We start from the raw sequence: 16,283 nt of genomic DNA, 5'->3' as shown, positions 1-16,283 counted from the left end.
TCCTATATGGGAGCATCCAGAATTGATTAGATTAGAATTGCTTAGATCAAATGACAAGCATATTTTCTTTAAGTGGAAGTGGCTTCTACAAGATGGTGAAATATTACAGTATAGTCCATTTGGAGTCAGTTGAAGTTTACATTTTAAATGCCTATGACATGTGATTTAAACAGGTGACTTTCGAGATAGCTTTTGCTTTCAGAAGGTACTCCAGATACATGAGTATTGCTGGTGTGTGTTTTTTTTAAGCATGCTATATAATGCCACTTTGGTTTTCCTGCTTTCTATCCTGAAACCAGAGCAGCCATTTGCACCAAAAATTTCAAAATCCAATATATAAACACACTTCTGTCTTGCACCAGGAATTCTGTGTTTCCAAGCCAACTGCTGATCCCAGTTTGCCATGGAAGCACAAGGAAAAAAGGAAGCACCTAGAGGCCAAAGGTTGCAAAACCTCTAAAAAGCCTGTAAGACAAAGCATACCAAGAAGCCACATTGCTCTCTAGCTCATCCTGAGCTCTGCAGTTCTCTAACATGACTGACTGCTCCAACTGAGTCACCTGTACCAACAATACCTCTACTCTTTGCTCCCCATCTCCAGTCCAGTTGGATCATATCTGCATCCATTCTGAGCCATTAGGATTGACATCTTTTTCTGAGGGATTCAGGACTCACCACCAGAATCTCCAGCTACTCATAGCTCTTCAAGGTTGCTTTACAACCTGCAGTGTGATTCAGCCATGCCGCTAGTACAACCGACACTCTGTCTGAGCTGTGCACCTTCCTCCAACCCATTGTGAGCTTCCATCCATGACCACTCGAAAAACAACAGTTACACCTATGCAGCCTGCCTATTCTATTCCTTATGGGTACATTGTCGTCTTCTTTTCTAGTTGATCTGTGAAGCCAAGAGAACTGCACCAAGTATAATATATATTCCAAGTGTTCATATCTGGTGGGAGACAATCGGACATACAATGCAAGCAACATTTACTACTTTGCTACAGAATATTCCATCTTTTGCTCCAGTTTTGCTGCTTGCAACATCAGATGTTCGTCATGCAGTTTTGCCACATGAGGTACTCGCTTTTAATTAATTTGCAAGATAATTTTTTAAATTCATAATACTTCACAGTCAATACAGCTGAATTGTTTAGCATGATAATCAAGGTCAGGGAGAGAATGATACACTATTAAAATTTTCTCTTCTGATATGCATTATTCCTTTCTATGGAAAAATTGCAATGTCTCATTGCTATTTAAAACACTAGTACATTCCACCATGAATCTGGAAAATGCCAAGTAAATAAATTAATGTTAGATTGATTCATATCCACCATAATCAATGTAAAAGTCATTTCCATTTTGTTAGACCAGTATTAAGTAGAACCTCAGTATTGTCTGTGACTTCTGATAAATAGTCTTTGGGTTTTGTATACAAACTTTTACATATTGTTCTCTTGATAACATGTATTTTTCAACTGCTTTACAAATTCTTTTTAGGTGCAAGAATTATTTGCTGATAGTTATGGAGAAGTTTTTAAAGTACAGTTGCCTAGTGCAGAAGAGAGAAGAAAATTCTTTGAAGATTTAATTCTTCATCAGGCTGTGAAACCACCTGCATCAAAAAAGAAAGCAGGTTAGAATGTGCAGCAGATGAACTATGGCAAAAGCTTATGTAGATTTTGGATCATGGCAGATAATAAGTGATAACCAAATTACCAGCTATTATATTTTTCAATCTTCTATTTTGGTTTTAAGTTTTGCAGGCTTTAGAAGTATTGCCAATAGCGGCACCACCTGAACCACGGCAACTGACAGAAAAGGAGGTCAAAAAACTTGAGGAGCAGGAAGAAGATACTTTACGTGAACTCAGGATTTTCTTAAGAAATGTTACTCACCGACTTGCCATTGACAAACGTTTCAGAGCCTTTACAAAACCAGTTGACTTGCATGAGGTAATTATGATTTTATTTCTTCTTACCAATGAAATATGCTTTGTTCCAAAATATAAATAAATAAATGCTTCATTTTCTACAAATCAAATAACCATGCAAAATAAAACTTTTTGGTTTTGCTACTTCTGCCTCTTGCTTTGGTTCAGTGACATGAAACTAGAGGGTGTTTTGCCAATATCTTGGGTTACCTGCATTGTGAACATCATCCTGCCCTATTGTGCCACACATTAGGGAGGAGGAGAGGCTTGGGGAGGACAATGGACAGGACTCATGGAGGGTGCTTAACCCACTGCAGGCCATACTGAGTCCTCAGGCTAGCAGTTACTCTGTCCTGTCCTAGCCCCTAAGTTGAGCTCTTCCAAACATGTGCATGTGTACCATTTCCTTGCCTTGAGACTTTTCATAGATTTTTCTCAGAAGCTAGAGTACCTGGGATCTTGTAACATGGTACCAGCAGTTAAACTTGGGATCTTGCATCATAGCTCCAGGTAGTCACTAGTTGGATATGATTGCGTGCACAAATGATTGCCTGCATTTTGCTTTAGTTCCAAAACCCTATACAATATGTGTTGTCCTAAAATGCAACTTCAGTTACTTTAAGGCCAACATCATAATGTGTCAAATATTCTTAAAACAGGCCAAAAATATTGAAGTTTTCATTTGTATTTTAAGTGAAACATTCCTAAGTCTGTTTCTACTGTTAAACTTGCAGGTACCAGACTATGTCACAGTTATCAAGCAGCCAATGGATCTTTCAGCGGTTATCTCAAAAATTGACCTTCACCAATATCTGTCTGCTAAAGACTATCTGAAAGATATTGACCTCATTTGTAGCAATGCATTGGAGTACAATCCAGATCGAGACCCTGCAGGTGAGCATATGCTTAGCTATTTAACTTTTGATTTTGACATCACAGAATGTTTATTATCTGTTAAAACAGGACTGATGTAAAACCCATCTTAAATATAACTTGCTTTTTATTGTTTTAATACTTATTTGAAAAAATTGCCATACTGCAAAAGGGAGTCTTAAGTGCTACATAAAATTAGTTGAAACTTTGGTTAGCTGGTGCAACATATTTTTGTGTGTTCATTTTTAGATCGTCTCATTAGACATAGAGCCTGTTCTCTCAGAGATACAGCATGTGCAATAATTAAGGAAGAAATGGATGAAGACTTTGAAAAGCTTTGTGAAGAAATTCAAGAGTCTCGTAAAAGAAGAGGTGTGCATTTTTCTTACAATTTGACATTTTAAAGTGCAGTATAATATAGTTGAGATCCAAAAAGCACAACTAAAGTACATATATTCAAAGGAACACCCAGTTTATCTTTATCTGTGCAGCTTCTTGCACAATATTAAATCCTTCCATGTGTTCTTAAAGAGCAGTGCTATGTGGGCAAACATAGACAGACAAAGGGCAATAAGAGAAGAACTTAACATGTTTCAATGTGCATGCAATCCTATGAATCCTGGGCTAGTTTGCTCACTCTCTCATATGCTTGCTAAAATATGCATTCACATTCATAAATAATATAGGAATATGGAGCAGCAATGTTTTGTAAGGTATGTTCACAGTAATTTGTTTCCTTTAAAGGTTGCAGCTCCTCAAAATATGCTCCATCTTACTATTACGTGATGCCAAAGCAGAATACCACCTTGGAATACGTGAAAATGGATTCTGAATGTGGTGAGAAACTGAAAGTCCCTCCAGCGCCTCTGGATTCTAGTTCTCCTTCCCTTTCTAATGGTAAGTGCTATTTTATTACTATTTCTTATCGGTCTGTGTGTTTACGATTTGAGAAGTTTCTGAAATGATTTCAAGTTGAATCTTTAGCAACCATGTAATGACAGTACGCAGTATAGACAGCACACATTATAGATGTTTGCTTCCAGTTCAGGTTTCAAAATACATTTTTTACTTGGTGAAGTCTTTTTGTGCTTGTGCAGAACCTCATTTAGGAAGTAACTAAAGCTGAAAAGGAGCTTTGTCAGGCACCCCACCACTACTTCCCAACTGCATGTTTAAAAGTCTGCTCATTTCATACTGTCAGATCAGAAGCATCAAGGAACACACTTGCTGAGATGGTATCAGTCTCATTTCTTTTTATCCATATTTTTTCATTGTTTTTTCAGTTCTTCAATTCTACTTTTCTTGTTTGTTTTCCTTGACCTGGTTCACATGACATGACAGGGTCATTTGAGGTTCATTCAGACAAACACTAAGTGTTTACTTTGGAAATGAAAAACTTGGAAGAAATGGAGTAGTTCTAATACTGAGGCAAGATGGAACAGTAAGGACTATAATGCAAAGTCCAACCGTATCATATCAAGCAGCATTCTCAGAAAACCTGTCTCCATAACCACCTTTAAAATCTATTCTCCAACATGGTGAAGAAGAAACAGGAAGACCAACAGTTCATTTATGTGAAAGTTCACATGCAAACTCCTGTATTCAAGATAACTTCCATAACTTAGCAATTTCTGAAAGGGCCATCATTTGCCCATAACATTTGTTCGAAGCTACTTCATTACTTTGTGGTGGGGAGAGTTAGAAAAGATGGAACTAAAATTAGTTTGTTTTCACCTTTTTTGTAGCTTTATCAAAGAAAAAACTTAGAAGAAAGAGTAGGTGGTGCCTGGGTAATCTAGCAAAGCGGAAGAAGACATCTCACTTCAATAAAGAGAACAAAGCCCCAGAAGAAGAGCAAGATGAAGGAGAGAGTGATGGAGAAGAATGTCAGGAAAATCATGAGTCCAGCTTAGAACAAGCTGAAGTTGAAATAACTCAGGCATCATTGCAAGAACCTGAAATTGTGCTTCCAGAGCAGCATGCAAATGGCAGTATAAATAAATCTGACAGTGAAAATGAGAGTGAGAAGACTGTTGAGAATGGTTTTAAATGTAGATCAGAGAAGGGCAACAAAGATACTGAATGTTCAGAACAAGTCAAAGGGTATAATGTGGATGTAATGGAACAGACATTAGATAAAGACACTAATGGTAAGTGGAAAATTATGAAATACCAAAATAGATTGTGTTGATTGATTTTTCTCCCCACAGCATCACATTCTCAAGATTTTGCTTTGTTTTGTTCGAGAGTTTGATGCTTCAGAAACTTAGATTCAGCATCTATTTTCTAGTTACCTCTCCTAAGTAACATTAGAAGTATAGAATCATAGATTTAAATTTGTACTGTACTGTTTTCTACTTAGTTGAGACTAAATTCCATTGTATTCAGTGGGAAATTGTTTCTAAGTAGATAGATATAGATTTAAGGCTGTGTTAAATAGTAGTAATTTATCTCAAAAATCCCCTGGAGAAATTGCGGAAAACTGTGGCCTTATAAAGAAAAGTAAAGCAGAGGTGGACTTTTAAAAATCATTATATTAAAAAAAACTTTTAAAAAATTTGTTTTTGCTCCTCCGTGGAGGTAATATATGTATATGTGATAAAGAACACTTCCTTAAATTGAGGAATATGTAACTAATGCTAACATTTTCAGTAGGTTATATCAAATATATGTTAATAAATACCTGATAATGTCTTACCTAGACTTTTCCTTCTTGGTTTTGTTGAATTGTATATGTTTCTCCATGTGCAGATATAATAGTACGTATCATATCATGCACTGATAAACTTTGTCTCCATATTCTTCAGATTTGCACAGACACCATATTGCTTTATCTTTATTGTTATACAAAGGAGCAGCTTTCTTTTCTGTACTCTTTCCTTTCCTCTTGCCATTGGGAAGAATAGGAGAGGATCAATAGAATTCATCTCTGTCTTTTGCCTTTGTTTTATTGTTGAAAGCATCAATAACATTGATACTTGAATTACCTTGGTTTGTGTTTTCGCCCATGTGTCTGTGTACTAGTCTTTGAAGAGGAGATATTCAAAAGAAGAGGAGGGTTCATAGCAAACGAAAAAAGTTTTAACTTCTCCCTAGATACAATTGCTTCCCAGAACCTGGTCAATTTTACAAACAATTTTCAGGTCCTTGCCACTGTGATAGTCTTTCACTGTCGGGAACATTGGTCATGTTGCACTTGTATAGTTTGCAAGGAACAACTCAGCATCACTCATGAATGTGATACTACTTCTATATTACATAATTAGCTCCCTCAGTGACATTCTAATAGTATGACTACTGTTCATTCTAGCTTCGTATTTGTTACTCTAGATGTATCCACACTTCGCATGACCCGTGCAAGGCGCTCTCAGGTGGAACAACAGCATCTCATCAGTGTTGAAAAAGCTATGGAGATTCTCTCAGAGCAAACACCACCACTCATTGTGGACTATGCAAAGCTTAATGTAGGTGTATACATTCTCAGAATACTGACGTAATAAGAAATAACTGAAATGAACTATGAAGTGAAGGTATCATAAGAACTAGGTGTAATGTTAGTCTCTTGATGCTTTAGGTATGTGTGCTATTTGATTCCTGTTTGATACTGCTAAAACAGGACAGAAACTCATTTTAAAAGAATTGCAAGTTTTAAGAACTGGTGCTTAAGTATGCTGCTGCTACTGCCACTCCCTCTCCATCCTAGTTTCATTGGAATACCCAAACAGACCGTAAATTACATTTCAAAATCAAGAGCTTAATGGTAGTGCAGGGAGAGAAACAGAAAAATCCAGAAATAGCTCTGGTGTACATACATCCAATCTACTTGGTTGGATGAATGGCTGTATTATAGCCTGTGTCTTACTGTGTTCTGTAAAACACCATACAGTCCACTGCTAAGAACTTTGGGAAATAGTTTTGTTCTGGTTTTGTTCTCTTTTACAGGAATTGCTGGAAATAGTTACTGAGAAAAGCAGAAACTACACTATACTTCAGATGGAAAAACTTTATGCCTTGCTCAGCCAAAGTATTTATCGATGTCGCAAAGACCATGACAAAACCAAATTGATCCAGGTATGGTAATCTGCACAATGAAGTCTTCTGAATATTTAAAGCTGTTCATTGAGACTTTGAGCTTCTATTGTGTGTTTTTACACTAACTTTTCTGTTGGTCTGTTAGTTTCTGCGCCAGATAATACCACAAATACATTGGAGAATTTGATACCATTTTGATAATTTCAGCTGGGACTAGAGATAGAAGGTTTTTGTTTATCCATTCTGTCTGTTTTGCCAATTTTCAGACATTCTTTGCTATGTTGTCTGCTTGTTGATAGGATTGAAGTTCTATTTCCTTCCTCCACCACTGCCAATCAAGAAGGAGAACACATGTGCACACAAAGCTGCACAGCAAAGAGATCAGAGATGTGTGAAACATTTTATTTTAAATTATAGTTTATTCACCACTAATTTTTGTGCAGCTAAATTTCCATATAATTTGACACGTTTGCAAATCTGTGGAATCCGTGGGTTGAATTTACAGAAATCCAGAGTTGGTTGAATAAGTTGCAGTCTTTTTTAACATGCTTAGCTGAGGCAATAATCATGCCTGCCAGCTTCTACTTTAGATTTTTTATTGCATTCAACCTCATATATTTACCTGTCAGCTTCTTCAGTACCTAGTATATTAGCATATCCCAGAGGATTCCCACCCATGCTTTTATTATTCTTTTTAAAAATCTATTTTAATACAAAGATTTGTATGAAATATATACAGCTTTTTAGCAATTACATATAGGTTCTGCAGAAGATCAAATATCTGGGTAAGTATCCATTTAAAGGTGGCTTACTATATGCCATCCATTACAATATAGGAGGTGAATGTTTATCTTTTCATTGCTGTAGTATCAGTCCTTTTGTTATCCAAACAGCATAGAGAATCCATTTACATTGAAAAATTTGTTAAGTTCTAGGAAGCAGGTAAATAAAAGTGTATGTACCTCAGTGAATATTAGATTGTTCCCATATCAAATTCATGTAATGCCCGCCCCCTAAAGGAGCAACTGTGGGACATTGCCAAAGCATTCTTTAAAAGAAGCAGTAGCTGCATTGCACCACCAGCAATTACCTGCACCATAAATGATCCCTTGTTCAAGAGACCTTGCAGTATCCAATAGGCACGACACATTTTTTTTCTAAGAAGCACAGATGTGACGGGTAGGTGCCAAAGCAGTAGTCCACTGATAGTGTGGTATGTGATGCTTAGAGTACTGGCCTGAGGACCTGAAAGGTCTGGGTTTTAGGTCCTCACTTGATCATGAAGCTGGGTGACCCTGAGTCTGTGGCAGACAATTAGGCACCCTATCTCACAGAGTTGTTGTTACATTGTTGTTACATTTCTATACTGCCAGAGCTCTCTGAGCCAGTTCACAGCATTTATGCCACCTGTCCAGATTCAACCAGGCCTGACCCTGATAAGCTTCCAAGGTTAGGCAGGATCAGGCACTTCAGACTATCAATGGAAGGTGGTGGTTGTGAGGATAAAATGGAGCTATGTCAGCCACCTTGGGTTCTTCACAAGGGGGAAAAATGCAGAATATAGATACAACGTAAAAAGCATTTTGTGGTGGTGCCCACTTAAATTTCCCAGTGTGCCAGGGCTTGGTCATCTCTTGTAATTGGTTGTTCTGTGGCAGTCTAGGAACATTGTTTGATTTTCATTATCCTCTATTTGAAAGCACCATTGAGAATTCATGCAAGTGGATGAATAAATTCTTGTACAGTAGGCTGCCTCAGTTTAAATACAACTTTTAGTAGAGGTAAAAGCTGTTGATTACTAAATGTTTGCTAAACAAGTTCTTTTCAGAATAGTGTCTTCCTTCTACGTATGAAACATGGGTTTCTGCATATATTCCACTGGTGGTATTTCTTGATTCCTCCAAAATAAATATACTGAAGGAATCATGACTGCAGCCCTTTCAGGTGTGTCTTTTGACGCCATACTAAGAAAAGTACTCATTTTAATTCTTCATTTAATACTGGGGAAAGTACTAATTTCAATACTTCGTTACAGTGATATTATATGTCACATAATCGCTCTCTTCACTGAGGAACCATACTACAGTTCTTTGCCTCTTCCCACTGAAACTACAGCATAAACCTGCATATGCCTTCACATATGATTAATGTAACAATGTTTAGCAAAAATATTTTAAAATGCTGTCTGATCCTACTTTTATCACTGGTGCTTTTTTCCCATTTTCAGGAAATGGCAAAAGAAATCGCAGCCTTCAATTCCACCCATGAAATCTTCTAATTTGAAACCTTTATCAGTAATTAATTTGGGACCAACTATAATTTTATACAGTAGATTTAACCTAATGCTCCTGATTTTATCTGACATGAGTGCAGAAGCCCCAGTTCTGTAACGAATTGGAAGCTAGAACTAAAGAGGACAAGAGATCTCACCATGGTGCCTAGCAAATCTTTGTGTATTTCCTTTTATATTCTTTTCAAAACCTGCCTTATAACTATCAAGTGAAAACATTTTTTAAAACAAAACTAAAAACTATTTTGGGGAGGAAGAATATTAAAATTTTGAACATAATGCATCACTTTTTCCCTGTACATTTAATAAGATAAATGCTAATTTAACATTTTTCAATCAGATCATGTATATATGTTGAACCTGTATTTAAAAAATACAATTGTTATCTTTAAAACCCATTGGGTTTTTAAATGACAGAAAACTTGAGCACTCTAGTTTCCCATATTTCCAACAGCATGCATTTTTATCACTGTGCTCACTGTTAGTGTTGATGCAATCTGTATTATCTCTTTACTGCTCTAAATGTTATGTAATATATGTATTAATTATTAATGGAGAAAATAAATTTCTGTATTTGTAATATTCATTGAATGGAAACTTTTAGTTGCAATATTAATGGCCAGAACTTCCAAATCTAGCTTGTTAGGATATGGTGGGTGTGCCCTTCCACTGGCAGAAAGGTGTTCCACAGTGATGGACACAATGCCCATGGAGAACACCAACAGGAGGGAAGCTCCATTTGTTGTTTGCCTGTACAATGTTATAGAGTTTAATCTTTGTATATTGCCCTGAGAACTTCAGCTGTTTGTGTAGAATTGTAATCAATGAAATGAAATCAGATGGCTGGAACTGGTTGACAAAGTTACATTGCTTCCAGCTTTTTAGTTTAGAAAAAAGGTAATTAATGGAGAACAGGTTAGAGATGTAGAAAAATTATTTATTTTTCGATTTACAAAGGGCTCAAGGCAGCTTACATCTCCTCCATCTTATCCCCACAATGACAACCCTGTGAGGTAGGTTGGACTGAGAGTGTGACTGGCCCAATGTCACCCAGTTGGCTCCAGATTATGCCTACCATGAAAAAAGTGAATAGAAGTTTCTCATAGTGATGAAATTTGGAATAATTGGCAAGATATTCAGGTTAGTCAGAACAATTTTTTTATGGGTTACTTAGTTGCCAGAAGATGTGATGACCACTAGCAGATACCACTTTAAAAGGGGATTAAATTCATGCAGGTTGCATCCATCTGTCTCCTGGTTCTAAAGCAGAATGCCACTGAATACCAGCTGTTGATGGGAGTGAGAGCTGACTGTTGCCTTCATATGTTTCTTTGGGGGCTTCATAAAAGCATGAAGCCACTGTGGAACTTTGGTCTGAGTTAGAAGAGCTGCTCTTAGGTTTTTGTGGTGTTGCAGCAAATTAAAAAATGGCTGTCCCTTCATTATTGTCGGAGCTACACCTCAAAGCCACACCCTCAAGCTACCCCTATTTCCCAAGATCATTTAACCTATAAATGAGCTTTGCCACTCTGATGAACTTGATGAGTAATGAATACAAGAGCCTTATGGCTAATGAGGTGGGCTAAAAAATAAATGAGGGCATCTTTTTTTGAGGTGAAACAATGGCAGCTTCTAGAAGCTATTTCTTATATTTATTATGAATGAATGTATTATATTCATATCCCACTCTCCAGCCAAAAGCTCCCAGGTTACTATCTAAAAACATGGTATACAAGGGGAAAGGGACAGGAAGGGAAGAGGAAAAAAGGCAACTTGCACACTTTATCCACACTTACAGAAACAGTTCAGTTCTATTCCCTCTAGAGCCGCAGTCTGGATCACTGTTTGGTTTCTTTTAATTTTCTGTGGCCTCTGCAACCACTGAGACTGTACATGTGTATAAGGGATATTTCATGAGTTCAGAGTCCATAGTTTAGGGGTTCCAGTTTCTCAAAATAACCAATAATCTTTTATAGTGCTCTCATTGGATCCATGCTGAAATATGCATAAAGTACTGCAGTTGTGATACTTGTATTCCTCTGTATTTCTCCCAAATAATTCTGGGACTAAGAGCTGCTCGAAAATACCGATTTGCCTCACAGCAATGGTTTTTCAGTCAATCCCTCTTCCCCAGGAACTCTGGAAACTACCTGTTTGAGAGGCAGGTGTCCATTACTGACAGTACCCTTGATTAACTACGGTCCCCAAGATTGAAGTGAAATGACCCATAAAAGTGTTCTAAATGTGTAGTATGAATGCAGGAGTGAAGGGAGAGAGTTTTTGCAGCAGGACCGGCAAACTGACCACATGCTGAGAAGCAGAGGCGGACTACGAGGGAAAGTGTCACTGAAAACGTGCATGCAGGGCGGGCCTCTCCAAGAACTTCACAGGAACTGTTAGGAACTCGAAAACACGGGTTCTTAACCTGTTAAATTCAGTACTCCCAATACAGCGGCAGCTGCCAGCCACTAACCAGCAAAATTACAGTCTTGAAAGAGGCAGAGGCGGGTAGGACAGTGACCCTGGCTTCAGGAATCCTTAAGGGTCCCCTCCAAAATAAGGGGGCCACGCCAAACCCTCAACGGCTCTCTCCACCACACCTTTGTTCGGTGCAATATAACGGATGTTTCCCACCCACACGTTTCTAGGACAGCGTGTTAATACTTGCAGCGGGACTTGCATAGAATTTGCGAGCTCATAAAGCGTTTTCCCATCCCCAAAGCGCGCAAACTTGAGTTTTTTTTTTTTTTTTTTTAAGGGTGCAGTGCAGAGGCTGAGCAGTTGGGCAGCGCGGATTCCCAGGCAGGCTTAACCCGCCGCTCTCCGAAGAAACTCGGCGCCCTGCTTTGCTGCGATCCGTGTGTGGGACGGAGAAGTGGGTGGGAAGTGGCGGCGTCACGCGGATGATCAAAGCAATCCTCCCGCGGGGCGTCTTGGTTTCTCCCCCCTCCCGCGTCTGTGTCCGCCTCTTTCCTATTTGGTCCAGTTCCCCGTGGCCCGCGTGCAATCCCTCCGGGGCCAATCAGAGGCTTGCTTTCTCTTGGAGTAGCTTGCTCACAGTGGGGCGTTGACCCCACCCACTCCCTAGATTCTCACAGTCCCTGGCAGGGAGGGAGGGGAAAGCGAGCGTGTCGCTTGCAGGGCTGCGGTTTGATCCGCCCTCCTCCGTTGTTCCTTCCTGCTGCTTTCTCTGTGTTGTGTGCATGGAGCGAATGTAATGCAGACACACTCTCGGAGTTAGGCTTCCTGCATCTCTCTTTACTCTCATCCCTAACTGTGCCAATAAATAATAATAATGTCTCCCGATGTCAGGGCAGGTGGCAGGACTAATTTCCAGGTTTCAATCTGAGTGCAAGAGCTCGGCCAGGAAGGTGGGCTTCTGCACGGAGCAGGGGTGGGAAGCGCTGGCCTCTAGTTCAAAGTTCACGAAGCATTGCTATCCCTCCCCCCTCAGCCCCCACCCCCAAAGTGCAGTAGAATGTGTGTGTGTGTGTGTGTGTGTAAATGCAAGATGGCGGACTTGCACTGAACAGGCAGAAACGAGAGCTAAAGGCAGCCTGCAAACGTTGCAAGGTAGGGATTTTTAAAGCGTCTTCTCCGCTCGAGAATACAGGACTGGTGGTGGGCGGGAGTCTGAAACGGCCTGTAAGCCTGAAATGGCCCAGCCGCTGTAAAAGGACAGATCTCTGGGGGAAGAGCTGCTCAAGGAATTTCTTCCCTACAGGCAGCCTTGGAGGCATCACCTCGTTTCGGAGATGTGTGAATTATCCTCTCCTGACCCTCAGCTCTTAAAACACTTTTGGAGCAGCGGGGCTGAGAGGAGGAGGATGGTGGGGGTGAGACACCCCGTTTGCCTTCTCCGTTCCCCTTTCTTTGTGCTGTTTCTGGGGAAACAGGGTGAGGAATGGGCTTCCCCCACAGAGGGACCCCTCAGCCTCAAAAAACAGTCATTGAAGTGATGGATCTCTTGTCACAAATGTTGACATTTTGGAACTGGGAGGGACAGTTTTCTTATTGTATGCGTGTGGTTTCTGGTCCATTTACCTCTATTTGCTATTCTTCTGCTGATTCTTAGGGAGTTAGGAAATTAGATAAGGGTAGCAGCCAGAATTTGGGCCCTGTGGTGGAAAGCGAGAGCGTCTTCATGAAAAATCTAGTGTTATTATAGACCTTACCACTTGGTTTTTTATTTGGCTTTGGTGTGCATAAGCTTACTGTAAAGTTTTATCTGACCGAGATAGAATAAATGCTATAATTTTTTGGGTTAGTGGTAGGTTGGGAATAAGGGAGCCTGTGTGTGTGTTTGTCCTATATGCACCCTACAAAATACATTTGCTGTTCAGGAGGGACTAGTTCATGGGGGAAGGGAGAATGTTCTATGTCTTCTGTAGGTGTGCTTAACAGACCAGACAGAAATTAAGCAAACTGGATTAAATTCATTAGATTTCCATTGCGCTTTTCTCTTAAAGGTTAGCGTTGTGCCCTGTATAGGATCAGCTTAGTTATGCTCACCACAGCCCTCTAAAAGTAGGCAGCCAGGCCTGAAAGGGAGAGTAATTTGTCCAAGTATCAGAAGTGAACAAGGATTTGAACCTGGGTCCCCACCTTCAAGTCCAACTCTCGAGCCCAGCCTTCCCCAGCCTGGAATCCCCCAGATGTTTTGGTTTACACTGCCAGTGTCACTAACTATTGTCTGTACTGGCTGGAGCTGAAAACCAAAATAACTGGAGGGCACCTGGTTGGGAAGGTAGCTATAGCCACCATACAATAATGTCTGGAACTCTTCAGAGCATTACAGATTTTGGGGGCAGTATATATGAACTATGCCGCTAAATCATTCCCATTGGTAAACTACCTGGGTATTGTGCAATTGTATTATAGACATAAATAAATATATAGCTAGGGTGGGCAATCTAAGTCAGTTTAATTTTATGTGGGTATCACAAAAGGAGACAGTAAATGTTACACAGTCCTACAGTGTTGCATATTCTTCTCACTCTGTGATCTGAGTCCACTGCTGATAGTGGGCTCAGATAGTAGGAGAAGATTCCCACCCTGGTCTACACCTTGTCTGTCTTTGAGTTGAAATACCTGCAGCAACATTGATAAGGCAAGTGTTTATAACTAATTTTTTTCAAAGTGTCTAATTGCTTTGTCCTGATCACTGTGTGATAAATGACGCTTCTCTTTACACTTCCAAAAGCAGATGGATATAAAGAAGTGGCATCTTTAATCAGACTTAAAAGAAGTTTATAATTGCAAAGGACACCTGAACTCAGAGATAGGTACTTCTGTGCTACTTCTGGTTTAACATTTGGGGTTTGTTGGGCTTTTGTCCGGTCAGCTAAAGCTGTTGGTATTGCTCACCTTGTTTCTCTGTCTGACCTTTTCTTGTCACATTTCTCTACTCCTCTAGGACTCAGCTGTCAAAATCACCTTTTATTATGAGACATTCCTACCTTCCTGTTTGCCTTCTTCAACTGACACAAGAGCTTTCTCTTTAAAGCTCTTTGTGGTCTTACCCCGCTCTTTCTTGCCTTAGTTTTGACCCCCCATTTTCCAGTGCCAGTACTCTACATTTCTCTCAGATATTCTCCATGGCTGCCTCTTGTGTCTCAGTAGCTTCCCAGGAGACGTACACATTTCTTTCTCTTTTCATCTTTTCTCTCCAGAAAACCTGCCAAAAAATACATGTCTGCATGGACCGGCTTACATTTCTTCCCCAGACTCTTGGATCCTCCTCTGTTAAATACATGCCAAGTAGAAATGCCACTTTGGGTTGAAATGAGTGGAAGTACAACAGAGAGTTCATTTAAAATATTTTCTCAATATGGAGTGTGTCTCTTAAATTAAACATGCATTTAAAATGACTTGTAAAGAGTATAGTATAAGCAGTAGCTTTTGGTCTGCTTAAATATCATGCCCCCCAGCTGTATTGGACTATAACTCCCATCAACCCAAGCCAATGGATGATGGAGTTGCATTCCAACAATATCTGGAGGACACCGCATGGGCAATGCATGCCTTTCTTCTGCCAGGACACAGTCGCTTCCATACTGAAAGCTGTTCCTTGCTCGGCTTGGTAGGAATTGCCTAGTATGTGGTTTATTTAAAAAATTTTTAGCAGATTTTCACTTTATAGAGCAGCTTCAAATATAGTATTGATTTGTTTTCTGTATATCCCAACTTCCCTGCATGGAGCCCAAAGTGACAGCTGTGATCCTCTTCCTTTCTTTCCACTGTATTCTTATCATAACTTAGTGAGATTGCTTAGACTGAGAGTCACTGACTGGCCCAAAGTCAGCCATTTAGCATCATGGCAGAGAGTAGAATGGAATTTGGGTCTCCCCTCTCCTACTTTAAAACTAATCACTGTGCCACAGTGACTCTCATATATAAAGTCCAGTCCATCACTGACATTTAGTACTTATCTGAATACTCTAAAGCATATATAAATCTACGAATCAGATAGTTTCATCTACTAGTGTAAAGATGGCTGCTCTTTGTAGCCATTTGTAGCATGCAGTACACTTTATGATATTAGCAAGAATAACCTTGTAAAAGGACCTAGAGCTGATGAAAAGAGATGAGCTTAAGACAACCCAAATGCCATGTATTTTGCTCTGGAGGTATGAGAGCCATTTCATTTCACAGGTAAAGCACCAAAAAAAAAAAAAAAAAAAAAAAAAACAAGTTAACCTGCTTTTCATGAAAGGAGGAGCAAAAGAAGCATAACTTTTATGAAGAACTTTGCTGAAAATAAACTAGCTTGCAACAGTACCTGTGGATTTTCAGTGGCTTACCAGGGCTTCAATGGGTGTAATTTTTCTGTCTACCGGGGGCTGCAAAAAGAGAGTTGTGGGTCATTCAGCTTCCCCCAACTTGGAACCATCCAGGTATATTAGACTACAGGTCTCATCACCCCATCATTGGTCATGCTGCCAGGCAATGATGGACACTGTAGTTCAACACATTTAGAGGGTACAAGCTGGAAGGTTAGGCAGTATTCAGCCTTCAGTTTCCTGCAGACCAGAAAGAAAAGCAAACTCCATATAAATCCCAGCTGATACTCATTGCAATCCCTTCCTTGTTTCCTCCATCTGGGTGCAAAATGCAAATTTCGGTTGGTGTTCATTTGCTTCCTCACACAAT

General features: G+C 39.6%; 2 protein-coding genes across 11 annotated transcripts in view; both read left to right on the top strand.

Moving 5' to 3' along the window:
- Positions 1–9,717, top strand: part of ATAD2 (ATPase family AAA domain containing 2) — a 36,092-nt gene extending 26,375 nt beyond the window's left edge. The window contains exons 19-28 of one of the 3 annotated variants that reach the window (XM_044421837.1): positions 894–1,079; positions 1,504–1,639; positions 1,762–1,958; positions 2,671–2,830; positions 3,059–3,181; positions 3,554–3,706; positions 4,555–4,959; positions 6,140–6,273; positions 6,752–6,880; positions 9,069–9,717. In XM_044421837.1, coding sequence (XP_044277772.1) covers positions 894–1,079; positions 1,504–1,639; positions 1,762–1,958; positions 2,671–2,830; positions 3,059–3,181; positions 3,554–3,706; positions 4,555–4,959; positions 6,140–6,273; positions 6,752–6,880; positions 9,069–9,119 — 1,674 coding nt within the window. In that variant the 3' untranslated portion in view covers positions 9,120–9,717. Of the gene's footprint in view, positions 1–893; positions 1,080–1,503; positions 1,640–1,761; positions 1,959–2,670; positions 2,831–3,058; positions 3,182–3,553; positions 3,707–4,554; positions 4,960–6,139; positions 6,274–6,751; positions 6,881–7,140; positions 8,298–9,068 lie in introns of those variants that run through there. The other 2 variants (XM_044421839.1, XM_044421840.1) reach the window with 2 other exon arrangements.
- A 2,625-nt stretch (positions 9,718–12,342) lies between these two features.
- ZHX1 (zinc fingers and homeoboxes 1) overlaps positions 12,343–16,283 on the top strand; it is a 23,002-nt gene continuing 19,061 nt past the window's right edge. For 5 of the 8 annotated variants that reach the window (XM_044421825.1, XM_044421833.1, XM_044421832.1 and 2 more), the window contains exon 1: positions 14,338–14,416. The gene's annotated coding sequence lies outside the window, so the exon portion shown is untranslated. Of the gene's footprint in view, positions 12,705–14,337; positions 14,417–15,171; positions 15,214–16,283 lie in introns of those variants that run through there. The other 3 variants (XM_044421831.1, XM_044421827.1, XM_044421830.1) reach the window with 2 other exon arrangements.

Source organism: Varanus komodoensis, unplaced genomic scaffold (genome assembly GCF_004798865.1).
Source record: "Varanus komodoensis strain SLA01 unplaced genomic scaffold, ASM479886v1 scaffold12, whole genome shotgun sequence".
NCBI classification, from domain to species: Eukaryota; Metazoa; Chordata; class Lepidosauria; order Squamata; family Varanidae; genus Varanus; species Varanus komodoensis.
This window is presented reverse-complemented; position numbering and strand designations above follow the sequence as displayed.